Source organism: Polyergus mexicanus, unplaced genomic scaffold (assembly GCF_030449975.1).
Source record: "Polyergus mexicanus isolate NDT 795.1 unplaced genomic scaffold, iyPolMexi1.0 SCAF_11, whole genome shotgun sequence".
In the NCBI taxonomy this organism is placed as follows: Eukaryota; Metazoa; Arthropoda; class Insecta; order Hymenoptera; family Formicidae; genus Polyergus; species Polyergus mexicanus.
In genome coordinates, this window is record NW_027223331.1 from 9062738 (window position 1) to 9084454 (window position 21717).

Sequence of the window (21717 nt, forward strand, 5' to 3'; positions counted from 1 at the left end):
TGCCAATTTAACAGGTATATGTGTACATATTTTTACTTTTCATTATTTTGTAACCATCGATATATAATCGATATATAGATTATATATTATCAAAATAAATTTAATGCTTTTTTATTTCGATTTTGATTTATTAAGTATATACTCCATAGACATAGTATATCTATACCGAGTATTTGCCTTTATTTAAGGAGTGGGGATAATGATGCACGTAGAAAAGAACATATTTTGTTTTGTACTCCTTTCGTTTTCTCTCGCTCGCACATTACATAGCGCTCTCTTTTGTCATGCTACGTGCAATGGCTGCGTTCAGCAGAAAAAAAAAAAAAAAAAAAAAAAAAAAGCAGCTTTGCAACTGTGTAAAATTCTTTAATATGATTGGTTTATACATTTAGATTTGGTAGGAACTAAGGGCAAGAACCAATCATATTAAAGAATTTTACAACATTGCAAAGCTGCTTCTTCTGCTGAACGCAGTCATTGCCTATCTCAGGCTTCTCTTTGCTTTCATTCTCTTCCCGCGCCAATCCCACGAGTATATGCTCGTTCTATATTTTATATATCTATAGTCACGAATATTTACAATTTGATGTGACTGTTAATTGTTTGTAAGAAACACGCATCGAAATCACAATGTCAAAAGCCAAAATTTCGGCTGAATGGAGGAAAAGGGTTAAGTCGGAGTATATGCGTTTACGGCAAATGAAACGGTACAAACGAGCGGACGAAGTTAAAATCGCGTGGAATCAAAATCGCAAGATTATGACAGGTAAGTTGGATTTTATAAGTATATATACGAATTTTTTTTTTTTTTATTTCTCTCTCTCTCTCTTTCTCTCTTATCTATTTTATATTATTTTTATTTTATTATTATGAACTATATACTATATAAATAATGATAGTTGTGCTAACTTTACTAGTATATAGGCTAGTATTTACTTTGCTAATATTCTTTGCATCATATCATTATCGTTTTTTATTGAATATAGAACTCCTCGTGGCTGAACAAAAGCGATGGGCAGATGGAAAAGCAATGTGGTTAGCGATGCAAGATATTCCACCCCATCTTTCCTGCATGAAAAAAGCTGAAGTAACCAGTCCTGATGGCGATATTCAAAGTTGTCCTGTAAAAATAATTAATGCAGTAAGTCCTATACCAACTATGTACACATGGGCTCCCATTCAACAGAACTTTATGGTAGAAGATGAAACTGTTTTGCACAATATTCCTTATATGGGTGATGAGATTTTGGATCAGGATGGTACCTTCATTGAGGAACTTATAAAAAATTATGATGGAAAGGTATAGAAAACAATGTGAACTTATTTTAGTAATTGTGTAAAAAATTTTATTCTTTTTAACAATCTTATTGCTTCAGGTTCATGGCGATAGAGAATCTGGTTTTATGGATGATTCCATCTTTGTCGATTTGGTAAATGCTTTAGCAAATTACGAGAAAGATGATAAAGAAAGGGAACAGACAAAGAAAGGAAAAGAATCTTCCAAAGAGAAAGAGAATCTAAAAGAAAATGAGAAGAAAGACATTGAAATAAAGTCTGAAATCAAGATGGAAAAGATTGAAAGTAGAAAGACAATGGCTACTCCCTTTCCATCGATGCACATATTCAATGTAAAGAAATTAGATTCAGTGATACAATGTAACGTTAGTGTAATTTCGATACAGTTGTTTTATAGTTATTACTTTTAGGCAATATCAAGTATGTTCCCTGATAAAGGAAGGCCAGAAGAATTGAAAGAAAAATATATTGAATTAACAGAAAGATCTGACCCAAATATTTTACCTCCAGAATGTACACCTAATATAGATGGTATAAACGCGAAAAGTGTACCTAGGGAACAAACAATGCATTCTTTCCATACCTTATTCTGCAGGAGATGCTTCAAATACGACTGCTTCTTACATCGTGAGTACATACAATGAAGCAATCTTTCTAATTTTTTAAGTTGTATTTTGTGTGAAGTATAAAGAAAAAAATTAAATTTTGTTGTCTTTAAAAATTATTATGAAATATTTAAATAACTACTATGTTCTTTTTAAAAATAAAGTAAAATACTAACAATATTAGCACACTTCACTGAAATACAACTTATTAGTATTGTATATTTTAAGTGTTTTAAGTTGAAGGTTTATTAATTACAATAATTTGTGATTCCTGATTTATCGTAGCAGCCAGGGGGACATCGCCGCAAGGTAAAGAACAATATTGCATATAAACTAATGCATTATCGATCGGAAGCTTTTTTTTTGTTTAGCACAGAGGCATCGTCAAGGGCTCATCTGCAATCATATTTCATTCATCGTTCATCGCTGTATCTCTCTACTAAATTTTTCTCCATTCAACCATTCCGAATCAGCCGACGAAAGTACATTCATAGTGAGTTTATAATATTGCTTGTAGGTCTTCAAGTTTGCCATCCAGGTCCGAATTTGTTGAAACGGAAAGGACCTGATCTAAAACCATTTCCTGAGCCATGTGGAGCAGAATGTTACATGCATTTGGTACGCCATTTATTTTGTTACATTTTGATGTAATTTTTGTTTTTAAAACAGACTTGATATCAAAATTTTTTGAATACAGGAAGGAATGAAAGAAAAACTGGCAGCACAGGCGGCGGATATAAAGGAGGAAGAAGGCGACGAAAAACGCGGTGGTCCTAGGAAGGTACGAAAACAAGCGAGTGTAGATTCTGGAAACGAAGCAAGCAGCGAAGATAGCAATGATAGCAATAAATATGGTCAAGGAGGCAGTTGTCAAGGTAAATATATTATTAATGATTTATTTTCCTCAGATCGAGTTTATTTAGAATTCTAAAATGTTTTATTGTTCAAATTAGATTTTAAGCAAAACGTTAATAAGGACTGTAAACCTGAAGATATTATGGAGGATCAAGCGCAACCTGAAAACCAAACACCTTTCACACTATTAGGAATTGGTAAACGTATTAAGACAGAAAGCGAATTCTCATGGACAGGTTCCGAACAGAGCTTGTTCCGAGCTCTTCACAAAGCCTTCCCTGGTAATCCATGCGCACTGGCACAAATCATGTTAACGAAAACATGTCAAGAAGTGTATGAATTCGCGCAAAAGGAGGCTTCGGATATTCCGACTATCGAAAATCTAAAAGACTTTACGCCGCCGCGAAAGAAAAAGAAGAAGCATCGGTTATGGTCGATGCATTGCAGAAAAATACAACTCAAGAAGGATTCTGGTATGCGCATTAATTAGTTTCAAGACTTTAAGTCTATAAGTTTTCGATTGTCTAATGGTCCAATACATTTTAACAGGTGCTAATCATGTGCACAACTTCGCACCCTGCGATCATCCGGGACGCCAATGCGATAACTCGTGTTCCTGTATACAGGCGCAGAACTTTTGCGAAAAATTCTGTCAGTGCAGCAGCGAATGTCAGAATCGATTTCCTGGCTGCAGATGTAAAGCTCAGTGTAACACGAAGCAATGCCCGTGTTATTTGGCCGTGAGGGAATGTGACCCGGATCTTTGCCAAACGTGTGGCGCTGATCAATTCCACATCACTCTGATATCTTGCAGGAACGTCAGCGTACAACGTGGTCTTCGTAAGTTTAATAACTTTCCATTGCATAGTTTTGTTAAACAAGCGAAAGAACAAAGACAGAAAACAAAAATCTTATGGTTTATAGATAAGCATCTTCTGATGGCACCATCAGATGTAGCAGGTTGGGGAATTTTTCTGAAAGAGTCAGCGGCAAAGAATGAATTCATCTCGGAATACTGCGGCGAAATTATCAGCCAAGATGAGGCCGACAGAAGAGGAAAAGTATACGACAAATATATGTGTAGTTTTCTTTTCAATCTCAACAATGGTAAATGCAATGTAAATTAACAGTTGATTAGATATTTTAGAAGAGAGCAGAAGAAAGATTAAAAAATATTTTTTAGATTTTGTCGTTGATGCAACGAGAAAGGGAAATAAAATAAGATTTGCCAATCATTCGATTAATCCAAATTGTTATGCGAAAGTAATGATGGTAAATGGTGATCACAGAATAGGTATTTTTGCTAAGAGAGCAATTCAGCCTGGAGAAGAATTATTTTTCGATTATAGGTATATACATTGCATATATCGCACGATGGAATCGATATATTAACTAACAATAAGATTAAAATTGAATGAAACGTGATAATTTTTAGATATGGACCAACGGAGCAACTCAAATTCGTCGGTATCGAACGAGAGATGGAATTTCTCTAAAGATTTATATTTTATATATCAACATATATATACATATAAATGATGTATTAAGCAAATACATAACAGCTGAAATGTTAGAAAAATAAATATGTACTATCTGGTTCGTTCATTATAGAATGGAAGAACATATCTCTCTATTTTTAAGGCATTAGATCTATACCTTTGCTTTACATAATAAACTCGGAATATCAATCTTTTTTAATGTTGTAACAAAATACAGATTGTAATAAAATACAGATTTTTCATCTAAATATATATAAGAGAAAGTTTAACTAAAATATTTTTACGTTTCTTATATATACGCTTTATATGATAATTTATTGTGATTTAATATATTTGTAGGAAATAAAATTATTCAAAAATATCATAATGATATTGCAAGAAAAGAAAATCAATAGCGGTAAAATTATAAAATTCAAATATCTGGTGACGGGATGATTAATAACTGCACTTTTGTGTAGATAAAACAAAGATATGTCCTCGTTTTTTTTTTTTTTTTTTTGTTTTTTTTTTGGGTGTTACGAGAATATATGCATGTGATTCGTTCAATTCATTATTGTAGTTTGTACAATCAATGCATAATTAATAAAAGTTTACTGGTTTATTCTATCCGTGAGATAGAGTAGCATTTAATCGACCAATTAATACAAAAATAGTAAAAATTTCTTTGTCCTAATTCCTAATTAATCAATTAAATGCTATTTTACCCTACAGGTAGGATTTTTGAATGCAGCTAATATGTGACTACAATTATTAGCACTTTATTTAAAATGTAGAAAATAAAAAAGAAAAAGAGGGTAACGTGAACAATTTGCAAAATTGGTAAAAGTTGCCATAAATCAATTTTAATTTTTCTTTTATTCGTAAATAATTGCATTTCGTATTTATTTATTTCCTATTGATATAAGCGAGATTTTTTATATGGAATTGTGGTTAATAAAAAATTCTATAATATATATATTATATATTATTATAAATAAGAGAGTGTTGTAAGAGTAGAGTGTAAGTAGAGTGTAATATTAAACTATATATATATAATATATATTCACATTTTTGTTTTAAAATCATGCTAGTCCACGATATAATCGAGTATTTTGTATCATATTAAAATTTTAGTATATCCGACGATTAAAATAAGCTTATCTGCCGGACGATATGTCGAAGATAATAAAACGTGCTCTCTCAACGATCTGGATTAAAGCGTCACCGAGACGGCGAGCTTACGCGCAGCTTATGATGGAGTTAACACGAAGGGATTATAGCAAGCTTCATGACGATCTCGGCGTGGCAATTCAGCCACCAGTTGCAGGCTTCGCGGCTACGAAAACGGTTGGACGCAGAGAGTCTGTTCAAAATCAATCAAGTAGACATTTTTAAGGAAAACTATCGCCTCTGAAAATAAAACACGTAAATAAATGAATTTTATCATTAAATTTTTTTAAAAATGAAACTCGGCTCGACTCGTATCGAAGAGTTAATTCGCGATCGATTGATCGATTTATCATAAAGTTCTACTTTGCGATTCGAGGGAAGATTTTTACCGATGCGAGCTATGTGATTGTTTTTTCTTTTTTCTGCGCTCTCTTCTCTAATTTGTCTAACAAATAAATTGAAGGAGAAACAAATTATATAGAACGAAAACAAAATCGCGAACGATTGATGCTATGTTTTTGATATCTTTGATCTACCTGACGTGAAAGTTCGCACGTTTAAAATTTAATTGGATCCCACGCCGAGTAAATATTTACACGCTCGTATTGGTTTTCGCCGGCGATCCATTCCGGGTCCGATGGGCGCAGAGACGAGTTAGCACGAAATCGGCTTGCGCTCTTGGATGTGATAAATTTGGCGGAGATCCGGAATTTGCGGAAACGCATGTCGTATAAGCGTCGGATAAGCATGTCGCGAAGAAAGTGAAGTGCATGAAAGAAGCAATCTCTCGCGCCCGCCGATGATACTCGACTCGTAGGAAGAAGCCAATTTGGATCGAGGCCAAGTCTAAGAAAATCTCGTATGCTAATATGAAGGAAGAAGGTAATGACAATTTCTATTACAAAGTATTATAAGATATTCATATTGAATCGTAAACAGTGTGATGATAACTCCCTTTTTTATCTATATAATTCATCCTCTTTTTTTCTTTCTTTCTTTCTCTAAAGATTTGAATTGGATGTTGTTTGTAAATCTGGAGTATGGTAAATTTTAATTATCAAATAATTATACTGGTTTACAAGGTTTTGTGCCAGAGCATTTGTGACCACTATTTCTAATTTTAAATATTGAGCACGAATCTGCCATCAAAAAATTTCTATCAGATCAGGTTTTCGAGAAAAAAGGGGTTGAAACCACCCAAAAATTTCATCATTTTTGAAAATTTGTAACAGACGAACCCGATATGTAAAAAACTTCAAACAGGACTCAAATGAAAGCTTGAAAAAAAGTTATTTCCATTTCTGGTATTAAAAGAAGTGTGGAGTTTGTAAACTAATGTTATAATTGTTAAAATTATAAAAATTTATATCGATGATTTATAATACATATAATCGTTCCTTGAAGATCTTTGGAAATTTGTTTGTAATTTAGTTTAATTAGAATTTTGATTGACAGTATTAAAATTACAGTTAATTATATTTTGTTATATTTACATTGAATTATAATGTAATTATATATAAATAGGATATAATTGTGTAAATAATATACTAAATATTGACGAGATACACATGTAAACTTGAATTTGAATTTAATTTAATATCTTAAGGTATATGAATATGTAACGCATTTTTAAAGAAATTTTCATGAATAAAAGCACAGAAATAAAAAATAACAGTGATATGTATTATAGAAATATCATTGCTATATTAAGTTTGAGTTTGCATATGGCACGTCCAAGAAGAACAGTCTATCATTATTTATAAAAGAGAAAGAAAAGATGTATTATATGAATTATATATACAATATATATATATATATATATATATATATATATATATATATATAATTCATATAATAAAATTGCATACATTTACAAATTTTTAGTTAACAATATATGATATGAAAAAGTTCTTTTATTATTGTGACATTGTGACAGCTTAGATGGAGCACATAATTTCTTGTTTCGCGAATAAAATTTGAAAGAAAAATTTCTCAACTAAAATATATATGATATATATTCAATGTAATGTCGTAATGTCGAAAAATAAGGAGTTTAATACATCATTTTTAGACTTACAAAAGTTTTTTGTTATTTAAAAAAATTATTCATTTTAATACAATATATAAAAGAAAGAGCTTGTTAAAACAATTGTACATTGTTGGGAATTATATAGAAATTGGAAGTTTCTATTTTAGAAGCACATTATTTAGAAATCAATTTAATTCAGAAGATCGCAAAACTTGAAGATGCTCAAACTGATATCACAAATCATAGAGTAGAAACATCTTTCGTTTATAGCAATCATGTATACAGCGTAATGTATCAATGAGTTTGAATTGCTTGTAATTGAACGATCGGATCAAAACCGTTGATTGGATTTAAATTTTACTTGCATTTTGAGATATTAACTCTTTAAACATAACATTCAATGTTTACCTAAACATGAAGTTTGGTAACATATGATTTTGTTACACACATACATATATGCGCGCAGGTAACTTTTAAGCACAGTAAAAGCTTATATTTTATGTATAAGCACAATAATCTCTAAATAATTTTGATTATAAATTGTCATGTCTCGAAACGTTAAGTTACCTAAGAGAAATAGCGCAAAGAACGATGAAGACTTTGCTTATGGAACAGAATAAAACTTCACGTAAATTTATTTATAGCAATTATAGTGTATATTTATAGTGCAGTGTATCGCATTGCATCGTCATGAGGAACGCTATTTTGTCACAGATACTTCGTGAAAAATTTCCCGACAAAAGCGTTTCTTACATGATACGCGACCGCTCCATATGCGTGACGGCGTTTAAATTTGTCCACAAATGTTTTTTGTCACATTTTAATAAATATCTATTTGTTCTTCAAATATACATATTTATAATATATATTAGTATTATAGTTGAGCGTCGTATAAATTGCAAGAAATGTGCAAAGAGAAACGACAAAGGGAACTCATTTGAATATGTCGCGTTTAATTCTCTCGCAATGTTCTTTAATCCGACTATTTTTGGTTGTTTTTTTCTCTTTTTTTTCGTTAGTGAGCCGCGAGATTTTTTTCATGAGAAACGAACGAAGCGAGAGCATAAATTCCACGGATTTAAAGCGCACCTGTATTCCTGTACGAACGCTTTATTTCGCGCCGATGCGATGTTGCCTCGCGATATGTGAAATTCGGTTTACCGTATTCTCTCTCCTCGTGTTTCATAATTACGTCACTGCGTTGTATCATCTTCCAAGTTTCATAATAGCAATTCTCGAGGAAACAAGGCCGCTTAGCTCACATTCTGCTTTCGCAAAGCGTATCTCCCAGCATCGCTGTTATATTGACATAAAAGACATATGTTCCGGAAGAAGAATGTCACATTTTTTTCATTTGTTAACAAGCTATTTTTTGCTTTTCAATTGTGGAAAACATTGTATTATTTTCACCCGTTTTCCCGAAGCTTAATTAGCAGAAAACTTATCATGCTTTATACTTTTGGAAGCTAGAAACGATTAAAGTACTGATGTATTATAGTATAGTTATATATAAGTATTTCGGCTTACTGCTAATTTCGTCATTGCGCGACGATAAATAAAATCATTCGGAGCCAGGTTTCCCAAAATTGCGTTTCACGGCTTATTTTGATGTCTCGCTCGGTCAATTATTAATTACGATGTGTATATGTAGGAAATAATAGCGGGAGACCGTGTATGTTTATGTAGCACACAAATATTGGCAGTTATACGGCGAGCGAGTTATCATGCAACGTCATTGTGCACGTTCGCCGCGAAAATATGTTATCCCGGAAACTGCCTGACGAATCGAGAAATCGGGACTAGAAGGCAGCTTCCGCTAAATGCAGCTTTACGATCCAAGCCGTGGCCAAAAACGAACGCTTCTGTTTAGATAAAGTGCTTTATACGCGACTTAGCCCTTTCATTATTCGCCTCTATCTTGCTTTCGCGCTCATATATGGCATTACGAACATTTATAATAGTAATCGCAACGATAATAATAATATTAGTAACAGTTTTATTAACGCTTGAATTATTGATTATATCATTCCGAGTTTTATTTTATAAAAGTAGAAATCAATTTTTTCAATATAGATAATATGTTTGTGATCCTCAAAAAAACATGAAATAATTATGAGACATTCGATACGTAATCGTAATAAATTTATTACTTACAATTTGCTAATAACACGTAATAATATATAGTGTCAGGAATTTTATATTAAAAATGTATACAGTAATAGACATAAAACTCTATAGAAAGAGAGGTTATATATTTTTTAAATAATATTTAAATGTGTCAATAAAGAGAAAGCACCCACGTAAAATGTAATAAAACAATGTTATTAAATTATTTACGAACCGACAAGTAAACAAAATTGAATGAGAACATCATTGAAAAAACCGATTGGCATAATTTAGTCACTTACTAATTTGGTTACTTTCGACACTTTAACAATTATATTTGGACACTTTAACGATTTTCAATGTAATTTTGATGCAAATATATATATCCATATATGACGTTGCATTGCTGTAAATAATGCGAATTCAAGGGAAAATAGATAGATTCCAAAATATCGAAATAGCGATTACAAATGTATTGCACACGCGTCTTTACTGCTCTGAAAATATTAGATCGTAAATTACGAGAACTTGTTACCGCTCAAATTTGTAACAAACTCAAAACTCTCCATAAATATTGATTAATTATTGGAATATGTATGTCATATTAATGTAACCGTTTTTTAATTCCCTTCTATATTGCATATGTCACATACGATAGTTATGTTATACGCGCGTTTTGCATTTTTCTCTGTTTCAATAATGCAGAGATTTCTGTGATATATTTAAAGAATAAAGTGAAAGAATACAGTGATTTTTAATTTCAACTTTTTATAGAAAATATGGTTGATTAAGCAAAGGAAATGAATGTTATTATTAAAAATACACGGATAGATTATTTTAAGTGAAAAGTGTAGGATAAATAGATCATAAATTTGAAATAATAAACAACGATGAATTGAATTTTGTGAATTAGCGTTTGAATTTCTGGTCTGAACCTTTTTATGAAATTTAATTTATTATATTATATTTTCTTTAATAAAATATCGTTCTTTTAGAAAATTAAAACTTCAAAATCGTGAAAAATAAATATATATTTCTATAAAATAAATTTTATAAAATATTTCTATAGAATATATGTTTGATGACGTAAGTTGAACATTTAATAACCGTTATTTTTAAATATTAACGAATCATTAATTCTCTAGACTCTAGAAGCAGTAACAATATTAATTTCAGTCTTGAGTAAAAGTTTATTTATATTATTAAAAAATATCTTCTATATTGCCGGCTTATGTAATTTAAATAAATAAAATAAAATAATACTTATTTATATAATAATTTTATGTTCATTAAACACATAAGTACTACAAACAATTGTAATATTTGTTGTAAAAACTGTAAATGATCATTCAAAGCGCATTTGCAATATAAACTCGAGATATAAGAAAAGTAAAACTTTAAATAGCAATAACTTTAAGTAAACTCGACAAGGAACACGATTGTAACTATGAAAATTTAATGTTGCATTGATAAACTTTTATGACCAGATATATTCAATGATTCAGTTTTTTTCCATTCTAAATATTTATAAAAATAGTCACTAATGTCTCTCTCTCTCTCTCTCTCTCTCTCTCTCTCTCTCTCTCTCTCTCTCTCTCTCTCTCTCTCTCTCTCTCTTCTTGCAATAATATTTTGCTCAAGTATCAGAAATTTATACCCTATATCCTGTTTTATGCAAGATATGATATTTATACATTTTCTATTAACAGCATCGAGCAAGACCTGTTTGTGTAAGTGACAATATCATCGACTGATGACACTCTCACAGCATGCCAATCTGCGTTCGCAAGGAGATTTTGCGAATGTAGCACCGGACTCGATTTGAAACCGTGATAGGCACTGATGATGGATAGTCGAAGCCTGTCGATACCAGTAGCCCTAGCCACTTCGTGTCAATTCTAGCGATCTCCCGCGATCGAGACTTCCCTCAACCATATAATATAAATCGATTGATACCTGATAACTCACCCGTTGCTTCCTTCTTTCGAAGATGTTCTTCGATCTTACAAGTTTATATCCATTCTCGTTTTTTTTTCGTTAAACGCATTTAAACGCATTTTTTTCATCGAACCAAATAGAATTAGTATCAGTCTTATCACTTAAAAAAATCATAATTAAAAGATAAAAATTAAAGAATTAGAATCAGATTAGAAAAATAATCAGTAATTTAATATTTATAAATTAGAGGATAAAAAGTCTAGAAGAGAAAGATTAATTATTATTAAAAAATTATTTTAGTAGGTAATAAAATGTTTGTTTTATAAAAATGTTATAAAGAGAAATGTAATTAAAATAAGATATAATACATGAAGGCAAAAGAAAATATAAAGAGAGGTCACATTTATGAAACCTCGTTAAATAATTCTTAACCTTAGTTGTACAAACATTTTGTATCAAAATAGGATACGCGGTTAAACATAGGATACACATCCTTGAAAAGACGTGTATGGTATGTAATTGCATAGTAGAGACTTTCAGCAACGAGAGTTCAAAGCATAACCTGTAGAATGGAGAATGCATTGCAACAGAGAACTCGTATCGCTAGGGATTCGCTGAAAAAAATAGAGCAGCTACATACGACGCATAGCCATTTTTATCTCCCATATTCCGAGCCAGTTCTCCCCAAGGAGACGTTCCCAGATGTAGTAACAGTATGACACCGCTATAAAAAAATATACATACATGCGCTTAAAATCCCATAATGCAGCGAATATATGTATTATTCGTTATACTAACCCGATAGATGAATTTGACATGTTCAACTTCTACACACATTTGTACTTTATTTTATGACAAATTATTTTAATTTATTTATAAATTTCCCCATCTCTTTCCTTTTCCATCGGGATAATTTATAGAACATTTTTCAGCTTGCCGCACATAGAAGTTTAATCTAAATAGTTTATCATTAATTAATATGAATACAATTTTATATATATAATAATAGTAAACGAGTGTGTGTATGTGTATGTGCGCGCGCGCGCGCTAGTTTATGAAATTTTTGCAAATATCACTGAATGTGATGTACATTAAGTTTAAAACAAGGAACAAACATAATGGGTATATTTTGTATATTTCTATTTCCATTTTTATTAAAAATACTTCAAATATTCTTAATTCTCTGTATCCCTGATCGAATTTGCATTTATTTACTTTATAATACGATTAAACTAAATCATCTACAATAAAATAACTGTTCTCTAAGCAAAATTGGATTTATGAAGGAATTCCTTTGCGGTTTCGAAACGATATTTGAAGTACGTAATATCAAACTAATAGCAAAGTCCTATGTTTGTATATGTATGTATGTATATAAATTTCATATCCAATAAATATATCGCCGCATCAAGTATATTTAGTCTATTTAATAGGATTATATATCCGATTATATATGTGCTCGATCCATCATATTTACAAGGCGTTTGCTACAGCTTTATGTCGCATAAACTGCACAAGGAATAACATGAATGTTGGCGTAAAAGATGATTATATCGAAAGTGATATGATAAAATTGTGCGTTAAATTAAATACGCAAACATTTATAGACACGTGCTAAGTAATATATTTTATCAAAGCGATTGGTATGCCGAATTATACTTAAAGTAAAATCAGATCGCGTGCGTTTACGAAAGTATTGAGCTATCTTCTGAATTTTTATCTAAATTTTAAAAAACATATTGCATGACAAATCGAATTGCATGTTGATTTCTATGACATAAATTGTCGAGATGTTTGCAAAACATTTGCGACAGATAATAGTACTTGTTACGTTTGATATATTAAGTTATATACAGAATTTGGGGTAAATCTTCGGAAAACCTATCTATATGAAATAATGGGTAAGACTACCCAATTCTTATGTATTTTTTCCTCCTGAACACGAATATGAAACTCGCGGTCGGATTCGCAAATCTAAGAAAAACGCAAAAATCTAACCAAACGCGGGTAAAACTTCGGAAAATCCATCTATATAAAATAATGGGTAAGAATACCCAATTCTTATGTATTTTTGCCTCCTGAACACGAATATGAAATTTAAAAATGGAGGTCGGACTCGCAAATCGAAGAGAAACGCAAAAATCCAACCAAACGCGAAAATTCAACCCATGTCCGAAAGATGCATTTTTATTAGTAATAATTCACCCCTGGGATATAGGTTTGGATTAGGTTATATCTTCCGGAAGTGGAGCCCCCCCCCCCGTAGGAGGGGTGGGGGGTGGAACCCACTGTGTCCTTCGCATACACTTTCCCATCCACACAATAATTGTGGGATAGACTTCGCTTCGCGTTGTAAAGTATATGCAGTGGGTTCCGCCCCCTCCTCCTACGGGCGGGCTCCACTTCCGGAAGATATAACCTAATCCAAACCTATATTCCAGGGGTGAATTATTACTAATAAAAATGCATCCCTCAGACATGGGTTGAATTTTTGCGTTTGGTTGGATTTTTGCGTTTCTCTTCGATTTGCGAGTCCGACGTCCGACCGCTATTTTTAAGTTTCATATTCGTGTTCAGGAGGCAAAAATACATAAGAATTGGGTATTCTTACTCATTATTTCATATAGGTGGGTTTTCCGAAGATTTACCAAATTTAGTCATAAAATGAACGCATGTGGTTATGGTAAGCCGAAAATGGAATTTTATAAAGCACGGTTGTACATTTATAATCCAATTATAATATTCAATTAAAAGAACAATAACCTTGCGGTTGGCAGCAGTCGGGAGTAAAAAAATTTTAACAAAATAAGGAATCTATTTCTTTAGTTTTTACACGAATAGTAATCGATCATAAATGACATTAATATTTATAATATTATGTGCTATTTACATTTTTATGTGTTATGTTGATTTGTTATAATGTATTATTAATTGCAAATAACAAATTTTATCTATATGCGATGTATATTATACATAAACTTTTATCATTTTTCGAAATGCGAAATCTCGATCTATTCTGTTCTAAATAGCGCGGTATAATTCTGATACAAATATATAGGAGTAGAAGCTTAAAGCTTCAATATTTGCCATTTTTTATTTTTTTATTTGGAATTTAATTATTATTTCGTCGTTAATTTTATCATGTCCTCTCTAGCTAAAGCTTATTTTATTTTAATAATGTGTCTTAGAATATATTAAGATTAAATCTTTCTTTAAGATTAAATCTTAAATAATATTAAATTAATATATTTATAAAAATAGTTAAAAATTAAAAAATAATTGTAGAATAATTTAAAAAATATGCAATTATACGAAAAGCGAAAGTTCTAATAAAATTATGAGATTTTAAACGTATGATGAGTTTTCGATTAGTTGTAAATTATAATGCGGAACTTTGCTCGTCAATCTCGGACATTAACGAGAAATTAGCAAATCGATATTTTAATAGTTGAACTTGAACCGAGTTAGCAACGATTGAAATAACTTTCAAGCAACGAATAAGCGCTTTTAGTAATTAGCTATCAGCGATATAAATATCTGTAACGAAGCAAATGCACGCTATCAATTTTGCAAACGTCTTAATATTGAATTAAGTATGACTGACAAAAATCATTATTGCAATCTAGGAGAAAATAATCTTATTCTACTAGTTTCTATAATTCTTTTTTTTATATTATACCATTCATCATATCGTATTATTTAAGAGAGAGAAACCCATATTTTAAAAATATACCAAACTTATTTTATTTATTATAAACTTTATTAGATTCGCATTTTTATAATAATTATTTCTTTTACGTTGTTATATTTTTTCATCTTTTCAAATACTTTATTTACAAGATTCGTAGATTAATATGATTCTCAAAATTCTTAACTCTATATAGAGAAGTCTCTTATTTAAATATGTATTAATATATATATATATATATATATATATATATATATATATATATATATACACACACAAAATAAATATAAATATGCATAGACATATTTACTCTTTTGTTATATTAATTGAATCATGCTGACATTACTCTTCTACAACAAAAGAAGAAAGGAGATACGAAAGTTTATCTTTGCAGTTCCATCTAATGCCGTATTTTTATCCATGTTCGAAAGTTGATCCATTCAGTGAAACTATAGCTAATGTGGTCAGACCAAATCGATAGACGTCGCGTCGCTCCGCTCTTGATATGTATCGAAAAATAGCAATGAATTCTACTCTCAATATTCACTCTTCGTAAAAATACTTGGTTATCGCGACCTTTCCTTCAATGATCTTCACGAAATGATAGAAACTCATTTGCACAGGGCGGAAAACAAGACAATTAAGTCATAATCCAGCAGTAAGTCATCGAATCGGGACAAGAAGCAAGATACTGTGCATCTAAATCGTAAATCTTATCTCAAAGCTCTGATAATCTAATAACGCTGCATCCACTTATTCTTAGAAAAGAAACTAACATCTAAGATATTATTGATTTAATCAAATTATTTTTTGACAGTTTATATTTCTCTCGTACGGATTATTTCGTAGAATTCTATCTTTGCATAAGTTGCAATTATTGTATTTGTTTTCTGATAAATTGTAAGTTAAACAGCTAAAACGCTTGCAGTCACTTGAAAAAAATAAAGCAAAATATTTCTTTAAGATCGAAAATAATCGTTGACAATTTGCTGGAGCTGTTGGAAATAGTTGTATGTCTCCTCTCCGGTGTCATTTCTATCTTACGCTCTTTCCGAATTCAGACTCCTATCGGTTTCCGCTAACTATAGTATGTGATTTCAATTAGGATAGTATCTAGCCGGACATACTTACGTATGGGAAATACGCAAATTCCAAGCTATCCTAAGCATTTCATAAATGAATATATGTATATGTTTAGTAACAAGAATCAATTACATATATATATATATATATATATATATATATATATATATATATATAAAGGCGCGTATGATCAAAACTATATTAAAATTATAAATCTTTTAACTCTGTTGATGATGATTAAATTTGCAATAAATGTAAATTCAATTATAATTTGTAAAGATATACAGATATATATTAATTATAACTTATTTTATTCCCAATAAATTTTTATTTTAATTAAGTTCTATTTTAACTAATTAAGCTTATTTTATATCAAATAAAATATTTGCTTGCATTCATAATTCAAAAGTTTTATTTATACGGTGACGCAAGCTTGCAAACACACCATTATTTTGTACCAGTGCCGAATAATAGTCAAATGTTATTGTTATGCATAATGATATTGTTAGCTTAATGATAGTAGTATCACGCGATATTTTGCACATCTTTGAACAGCTAATATTATTTTAATCCTACAGATATATCGGGAATGGTACAAAATAGAATGCGCAAACAAAAAAGATTGATCTATTATTGTCTTCTATTACTTTTCTCTATAATTTACTACATTCTCCACAATTTTGTCTAAAAATTATATTAAATTAATGAAATATTCTCTTTTTGCAATGATAAATTAAATAAAATATTTTATTTTTTATTTTTTATTTCTAATCCGAACCAAATTTTTGTCGAATTTTTACAAATTAAGGTGCAATATTTTATATTAAATGTTTAATTCTTTTGCGTTTTTTCGTCGTATTTCCTTGTGCAAAAATATACAAATATTGCATTTTTTACATTGTTGTTATTATCATTCCGCATTTGTTACGATGCGATACAGATAGCGACATGGAAACACCTAAACACAAATATGTATATATATTTCGGCAGTCGATTCAAGCTTCTCTAAATGTATTTATGTACAATGTGAGATATGCAAAAGCTATCTCGCAAAATTTTCCTCCATTACATGCAATAGGTATGCGGAGGTATTTTATTTTCGGCAAAATTCACTATTAATAAACGTGCGGATGGTGCATGGCATGATGCCCATCTCGAGCATAATGAATCTTCCCGCATGCCGCTTCATACATATTACTTATTGTTAGAGAATACATTTATATGTAATTTTCATTTGACAATGAAATTTCTGGTATTCGATCTGACCAAGAGAAATAAATTTACATTTAGAGCATAAGAAAAACATGAATAAAATTACGGCGAATAAAATTATTTTATATAACATGTCACGCGCGTATATCGTTCGTGTTTTATACAAAAGCAACGCAATTTCAAATAGAATGACGTGAAATTTGATCAGTTTATCAATTTTTCAATATTAAATTCTACAGAGAAAATCAACAAAGGCAGAGAGAAAAAGAGAGGGGGACTACGTTGTTAATTTATTTAAAATAAAATGGTGTCGATCACGTTTGACTTGTATTATCTCGAAAGCGACATTATACATATAATCCAATATAGATTGATTTACAAATGCGCATAACGCGGAGGAGATTAACAGCGCTATCGAGAGAAGATTACGCCAGTTATGTAAATATGGCACTAATTCTAAATGACGATCCCCGAGTGGAACAATAACGCACCAACCGGCTAACCTAATGACACACTTCGTGCGTATTTACAATTAAATATAAAATCGAGTACGCGGCCAATGACTGTCCATGTCGCGGCTGCGGTATCGAACAAGCGCGATAATTAGTTCGAAGCTGCCAGCGCATCACAATTATTGCCGGCTTTTAAACAGCAGGGAATTGTCGCGGCCGGACTGGATATACAGACGCCTTGTGAAATACCTGTCGTACGTTCGACGTATGCAAATGTATGTACATTCCGCGACATCTGCACATGCCGCACAATCGCGGTATTTCACAGCGAAGCGCAATTGTCGCATTGTTGCTCGGTGATGCATCTCATGTTAAATTTCGCGCACTTACGCTTTACAACTTATGACATGTGAATACGAAATATGAAAACAACAGCAGTATTGGATATCGCTATCGTTTCTTACGATGAAATAAAAATTTACTTTGAATTTTTCTGAAATTTTCGCAAAAATACAATTTGCGTTTTGCGCTGAGAAACGGGAATTAAAATGATATTCAGAAAAAATGGACTACAATTTCGCTTCGATATTAAGCTATCAAGGTATGTTTAGGTTTTTTTTTTTTTTTTTTTTTTTGAGCACGTAACGCTATTTGTATATTTTTTAATAATCTTGGAAATAAACGTCGATTGAAAAAGTTTTTCAACGTGGATTTTATTGATACATATATATTATATGTTAATATAATAACATATATATTAAATATACATATATCATTATACAGGGTGTCCCAAAGCATCCTTGACAATGCTCGTGAGCAGGTAGAGCACAATAAACTTAACAAAAAAGTCCTGTATTATTTTTTACTATAACGCTTAATAAAGGAGTTATTATTGAGTAAAGTCTGGTCAATCAGCGCCGACTTTTAGTCAGACGCACGTCAGTGAGCCGCCCGTCTGTTAATGTGGATCGCCGTAGCGGCGGAACGCTCACGTATACATTGACAGGCGCGCGGCTAAAGGTCGACACTGATTGGCCAGACTTTATTCAATAATAACTTCTTTATTAAGCGTTATAGAAAAAAATGTTGCAAGACTTTTCTGTTCAGTTTACTGTGCTCTATTTGCTCACGAGCGTTATTAAGGATGCTTTGGGACATCCTGTATACTGTATACAAGTAAAATAAATGTGTTTTCTTTTGTTTTCTCTTTCACGTGAAATGAGTTTTAAAATGTTTTGTTTATATTTTTATCTTCAAATAATCTTTTTTTGAAAAAAGAGAGGGAAATTTATATAAAATAATTTGAATAAATGATTTGAATAAATTAAAAACGTACGAAACATACATTTTTAATGCATATTTGTTAATAAAATTTAACAATAATAAGTTCGCACACATCCACATTTCGCAATATCCACATTGATTCTACCACTATTTCCACTTAATTGTTTCTACTCTGAGATGAGAGAGAGAGAGAGAGAGAGAGAGAGAGAGAGAGAGAGAGAACCTATTGCTGTTATTATTAAAGAAGAAGATTGTTTTATATATTGATACATTGGAGAGACGATAAAAAGAAAAAAAAAACAAACATTCTGTGAGAATATTAAAAGTAATAGTAGATAAAATTGCAATTGTTACCGAAAGATAAAATTGATAAAAATGAAGAAGCGGCCGACTTTTTCGCATTTTGAAACCCGCATGTGCATCGCATGCATATCACACATCGACGTTATGCCTTCGTTAAATTCGTTCACTGTGATACGAAAAACTGAGTGAAAAGCACGAAAACGCAAAGTTAGTATAGCGTATGGAAATACGGAATTCGATAATTGCGGAATCAACGCAATCGCGAAACTCCGGAACTAGAAGTTTGTAATCAACACAGTGGAGTGACTCGGGATGATGATAGGACATGTTTCTGGTTTATATAATGACGCAATTTACTTCGCGGATGATGTGCTAATTGAGCCAAATTAATTCGAGTTTCTTGAGACGATATTAATACTTACAATAATGAACTTGAACGGCATTAACTGAAGCACAAGCGAATCATAATCTTCTTCCTAATTGTCGGTATAAATACACTTCAAAGCCTGTTTATTATAAGAGTAATATTGGTATATAAATTGCAAGTATTGGAAGAATTATAAATATATTGAAAAATATAGTAAAAAGATGATGGTAACTTTTGATATTTATTTAAATAGAACTTTCGTTTAAAATATTTATAATTATAATAAAAAGAACTTAAAAAGAACTTAATACATACTAAATGAAAATAATTGTATAATAATATAAAACTGACTAATTTTAATATAAAAATATAATTTTTAATAATATTTTTGGTCACTATTTAGATAAAATTTGCAAAATGTTTTTATAATTACAAATTTGTGTACAAAAAATTATAATAATTTATTTCTCTCTAATCAGAAATTGTATTTATATTAAAAATAATATTATATTTTTTGCTCCATAAAGAATCGTTTATATATAAATACAAATTTACATGCAAAGCCACTTTTGTGCAAAAGTTATTCTCATGATTTCTATGCGGGGATACACTTTTGTGCAATTGATGAGCAGAAAGTATTGAAAGTTATATAGAATGCAGAGAAAGGGCAAACTATTCTCCATCCAAGGAAAAATTCTCCCGATTCAAACAGCGGTTTACCATGCCGTTACATTTCACGACTAGTTGCAAAGTCCAAAAGGATAAAGAGAGAGAAATGTGAACGCCCAATTAAAGCGCACTTTAATGAAGTGTCGCACAGTTTCATTTTATGAGAAAAAATTAAGTGGAATAGAAAGTATCAATATAATGCGTGAATAGTATCCGTATGAATAGCGATGTTCTTTAATTGCACATAATTTATTTATATCGTATAATAAAGATACTATTTCGCAAAAATTTATTAATGTAGAAAGAAGCGGTAAAATGAAAAACGGAAAGCATCTGTGTTATTATTATGTATGTGTAATGTGTAATATACAATGTATATGTATAATACACTTTATTCTGTCTTCTCCATTTTGTTTTCTTCTATATTTATTATTATTGTTATATTTCATTTAATTGATAATCCTATTGTAATATCGGCTATATAATATTACGTTACTTGTCACGTAATGTTATCATGATTTACATTTACGAATTACAGAGGCAATATAGTACATATGCAGCAATTGGGCAAATCGAGCAGAATAATTTCGCGATCGATAATCCGAACATCGTAATCCATTTAATAAGGTGCTTAATTGCGCACCTTCGTATAACATAGCTTATATCAACGCGAAAGAGTGGTAGCTAATTAGAATCATTGACACGGTTATCTCTGACTCTATCGAACTATTAGCTCGGATCGCGTGTCTGAACACGACTTGTTTCATTAGCGGATTAGTTTGATTCATTTAGTCGTCGGCGACGACAATTTCGATCAATTAAGTTAATGCACCTGTAGAGCAGCGCACGGCCACGCGATACACGGCTACGCCTTTTTATACATTACAATTTTACGCTTTCATTACAAAAATGCAATAAACGAACAAACAATGGATTATGCCATTCGTGACGATTGAAAAAAAAGATTATTGTAATAAAAACCAGTTTAGATGTGTATTATAATAATGTTCAAAAATTTATGAAACCCGCGAATTGATATAAACGCGGTTATTATTATAAGATCTCTGCTTAAAAAATATCAAAATAATTGAAAAAATAAGGATAGAAAAAACCAGAAAGAGAAAAAGAGAGACAGAGAGAGAGAAAGAGAAGATAATATAAATATAATATAAATTTAAAATA

At 30.9% G+C, this 21717-nt stretch overlaps 2 protein-coding genes across 7 annotated transcripts in view; both read left to right on the forward strand.

The window, feature by feature from the left end:
- Positions 1-343: 343 nt before the first annotated feature.
- E(z) (histone-lysine N-methyltransferase E(z)) lies at positions 344-4510 on the forward strand. Of its 3 annotated transcripts, none has more exons than XM_070304312.1 (12): positions 344-766; positions 987-1300; positions 1377-1628; positions 1707-1923; positions 2190-2210; positions 2419-2519; positions 2599-2776; positions 2855-3229; positions 3306-3596; positions 3681-3863; positions 3940-4105; positions 4192-4510. In XM_070304312.1, exons 1-12 carry the CDS (start codon positions 631-633, stop codon positions 4250-4252), a joined length of 2295 nt encoding a protein of 764 aa, XP_070160413.1. In that variant the 5' UTR covers positions 344-630; the 3' UTR covers positions 4253-4510. The 3 variants fall into 3 exon arrangements, with proteins under 3 accessions (XP_070160413.1, XP_070160414.1, XP_070160412.1); XM_070304311.1 differs by having other exon boundaries at positions 345-766; positions 2187-2210; positions 4192-4502; XM_070304313.1 differs by lacking the exon at positions 2190-2210.
- Positions 4511-5568: 1058 nt separating this feature from the next.
- Adcy2 (adenylate cyclase type 2 Ac76E) overlaps positions 5569-21717 on the forward strand; it is a 38003-nt gene continuing 21854 nt past the window's right edge. For all 4 annotated transcript variants that reach the window (XM_070304192.1, XM_070304193.1, XM_070304194.1 and 1 more), the window contains exon 1: positions 5569-6286. In XM_070304192.1, the coding sequence (XP_070160293.1) occupies positions 6274-6286 (13 nt within the window). In that variant the 5' untranslated portion in view covers positions 5569-6273. The remainder of the gene's footprint in view (positions 6287-21717) is intronic.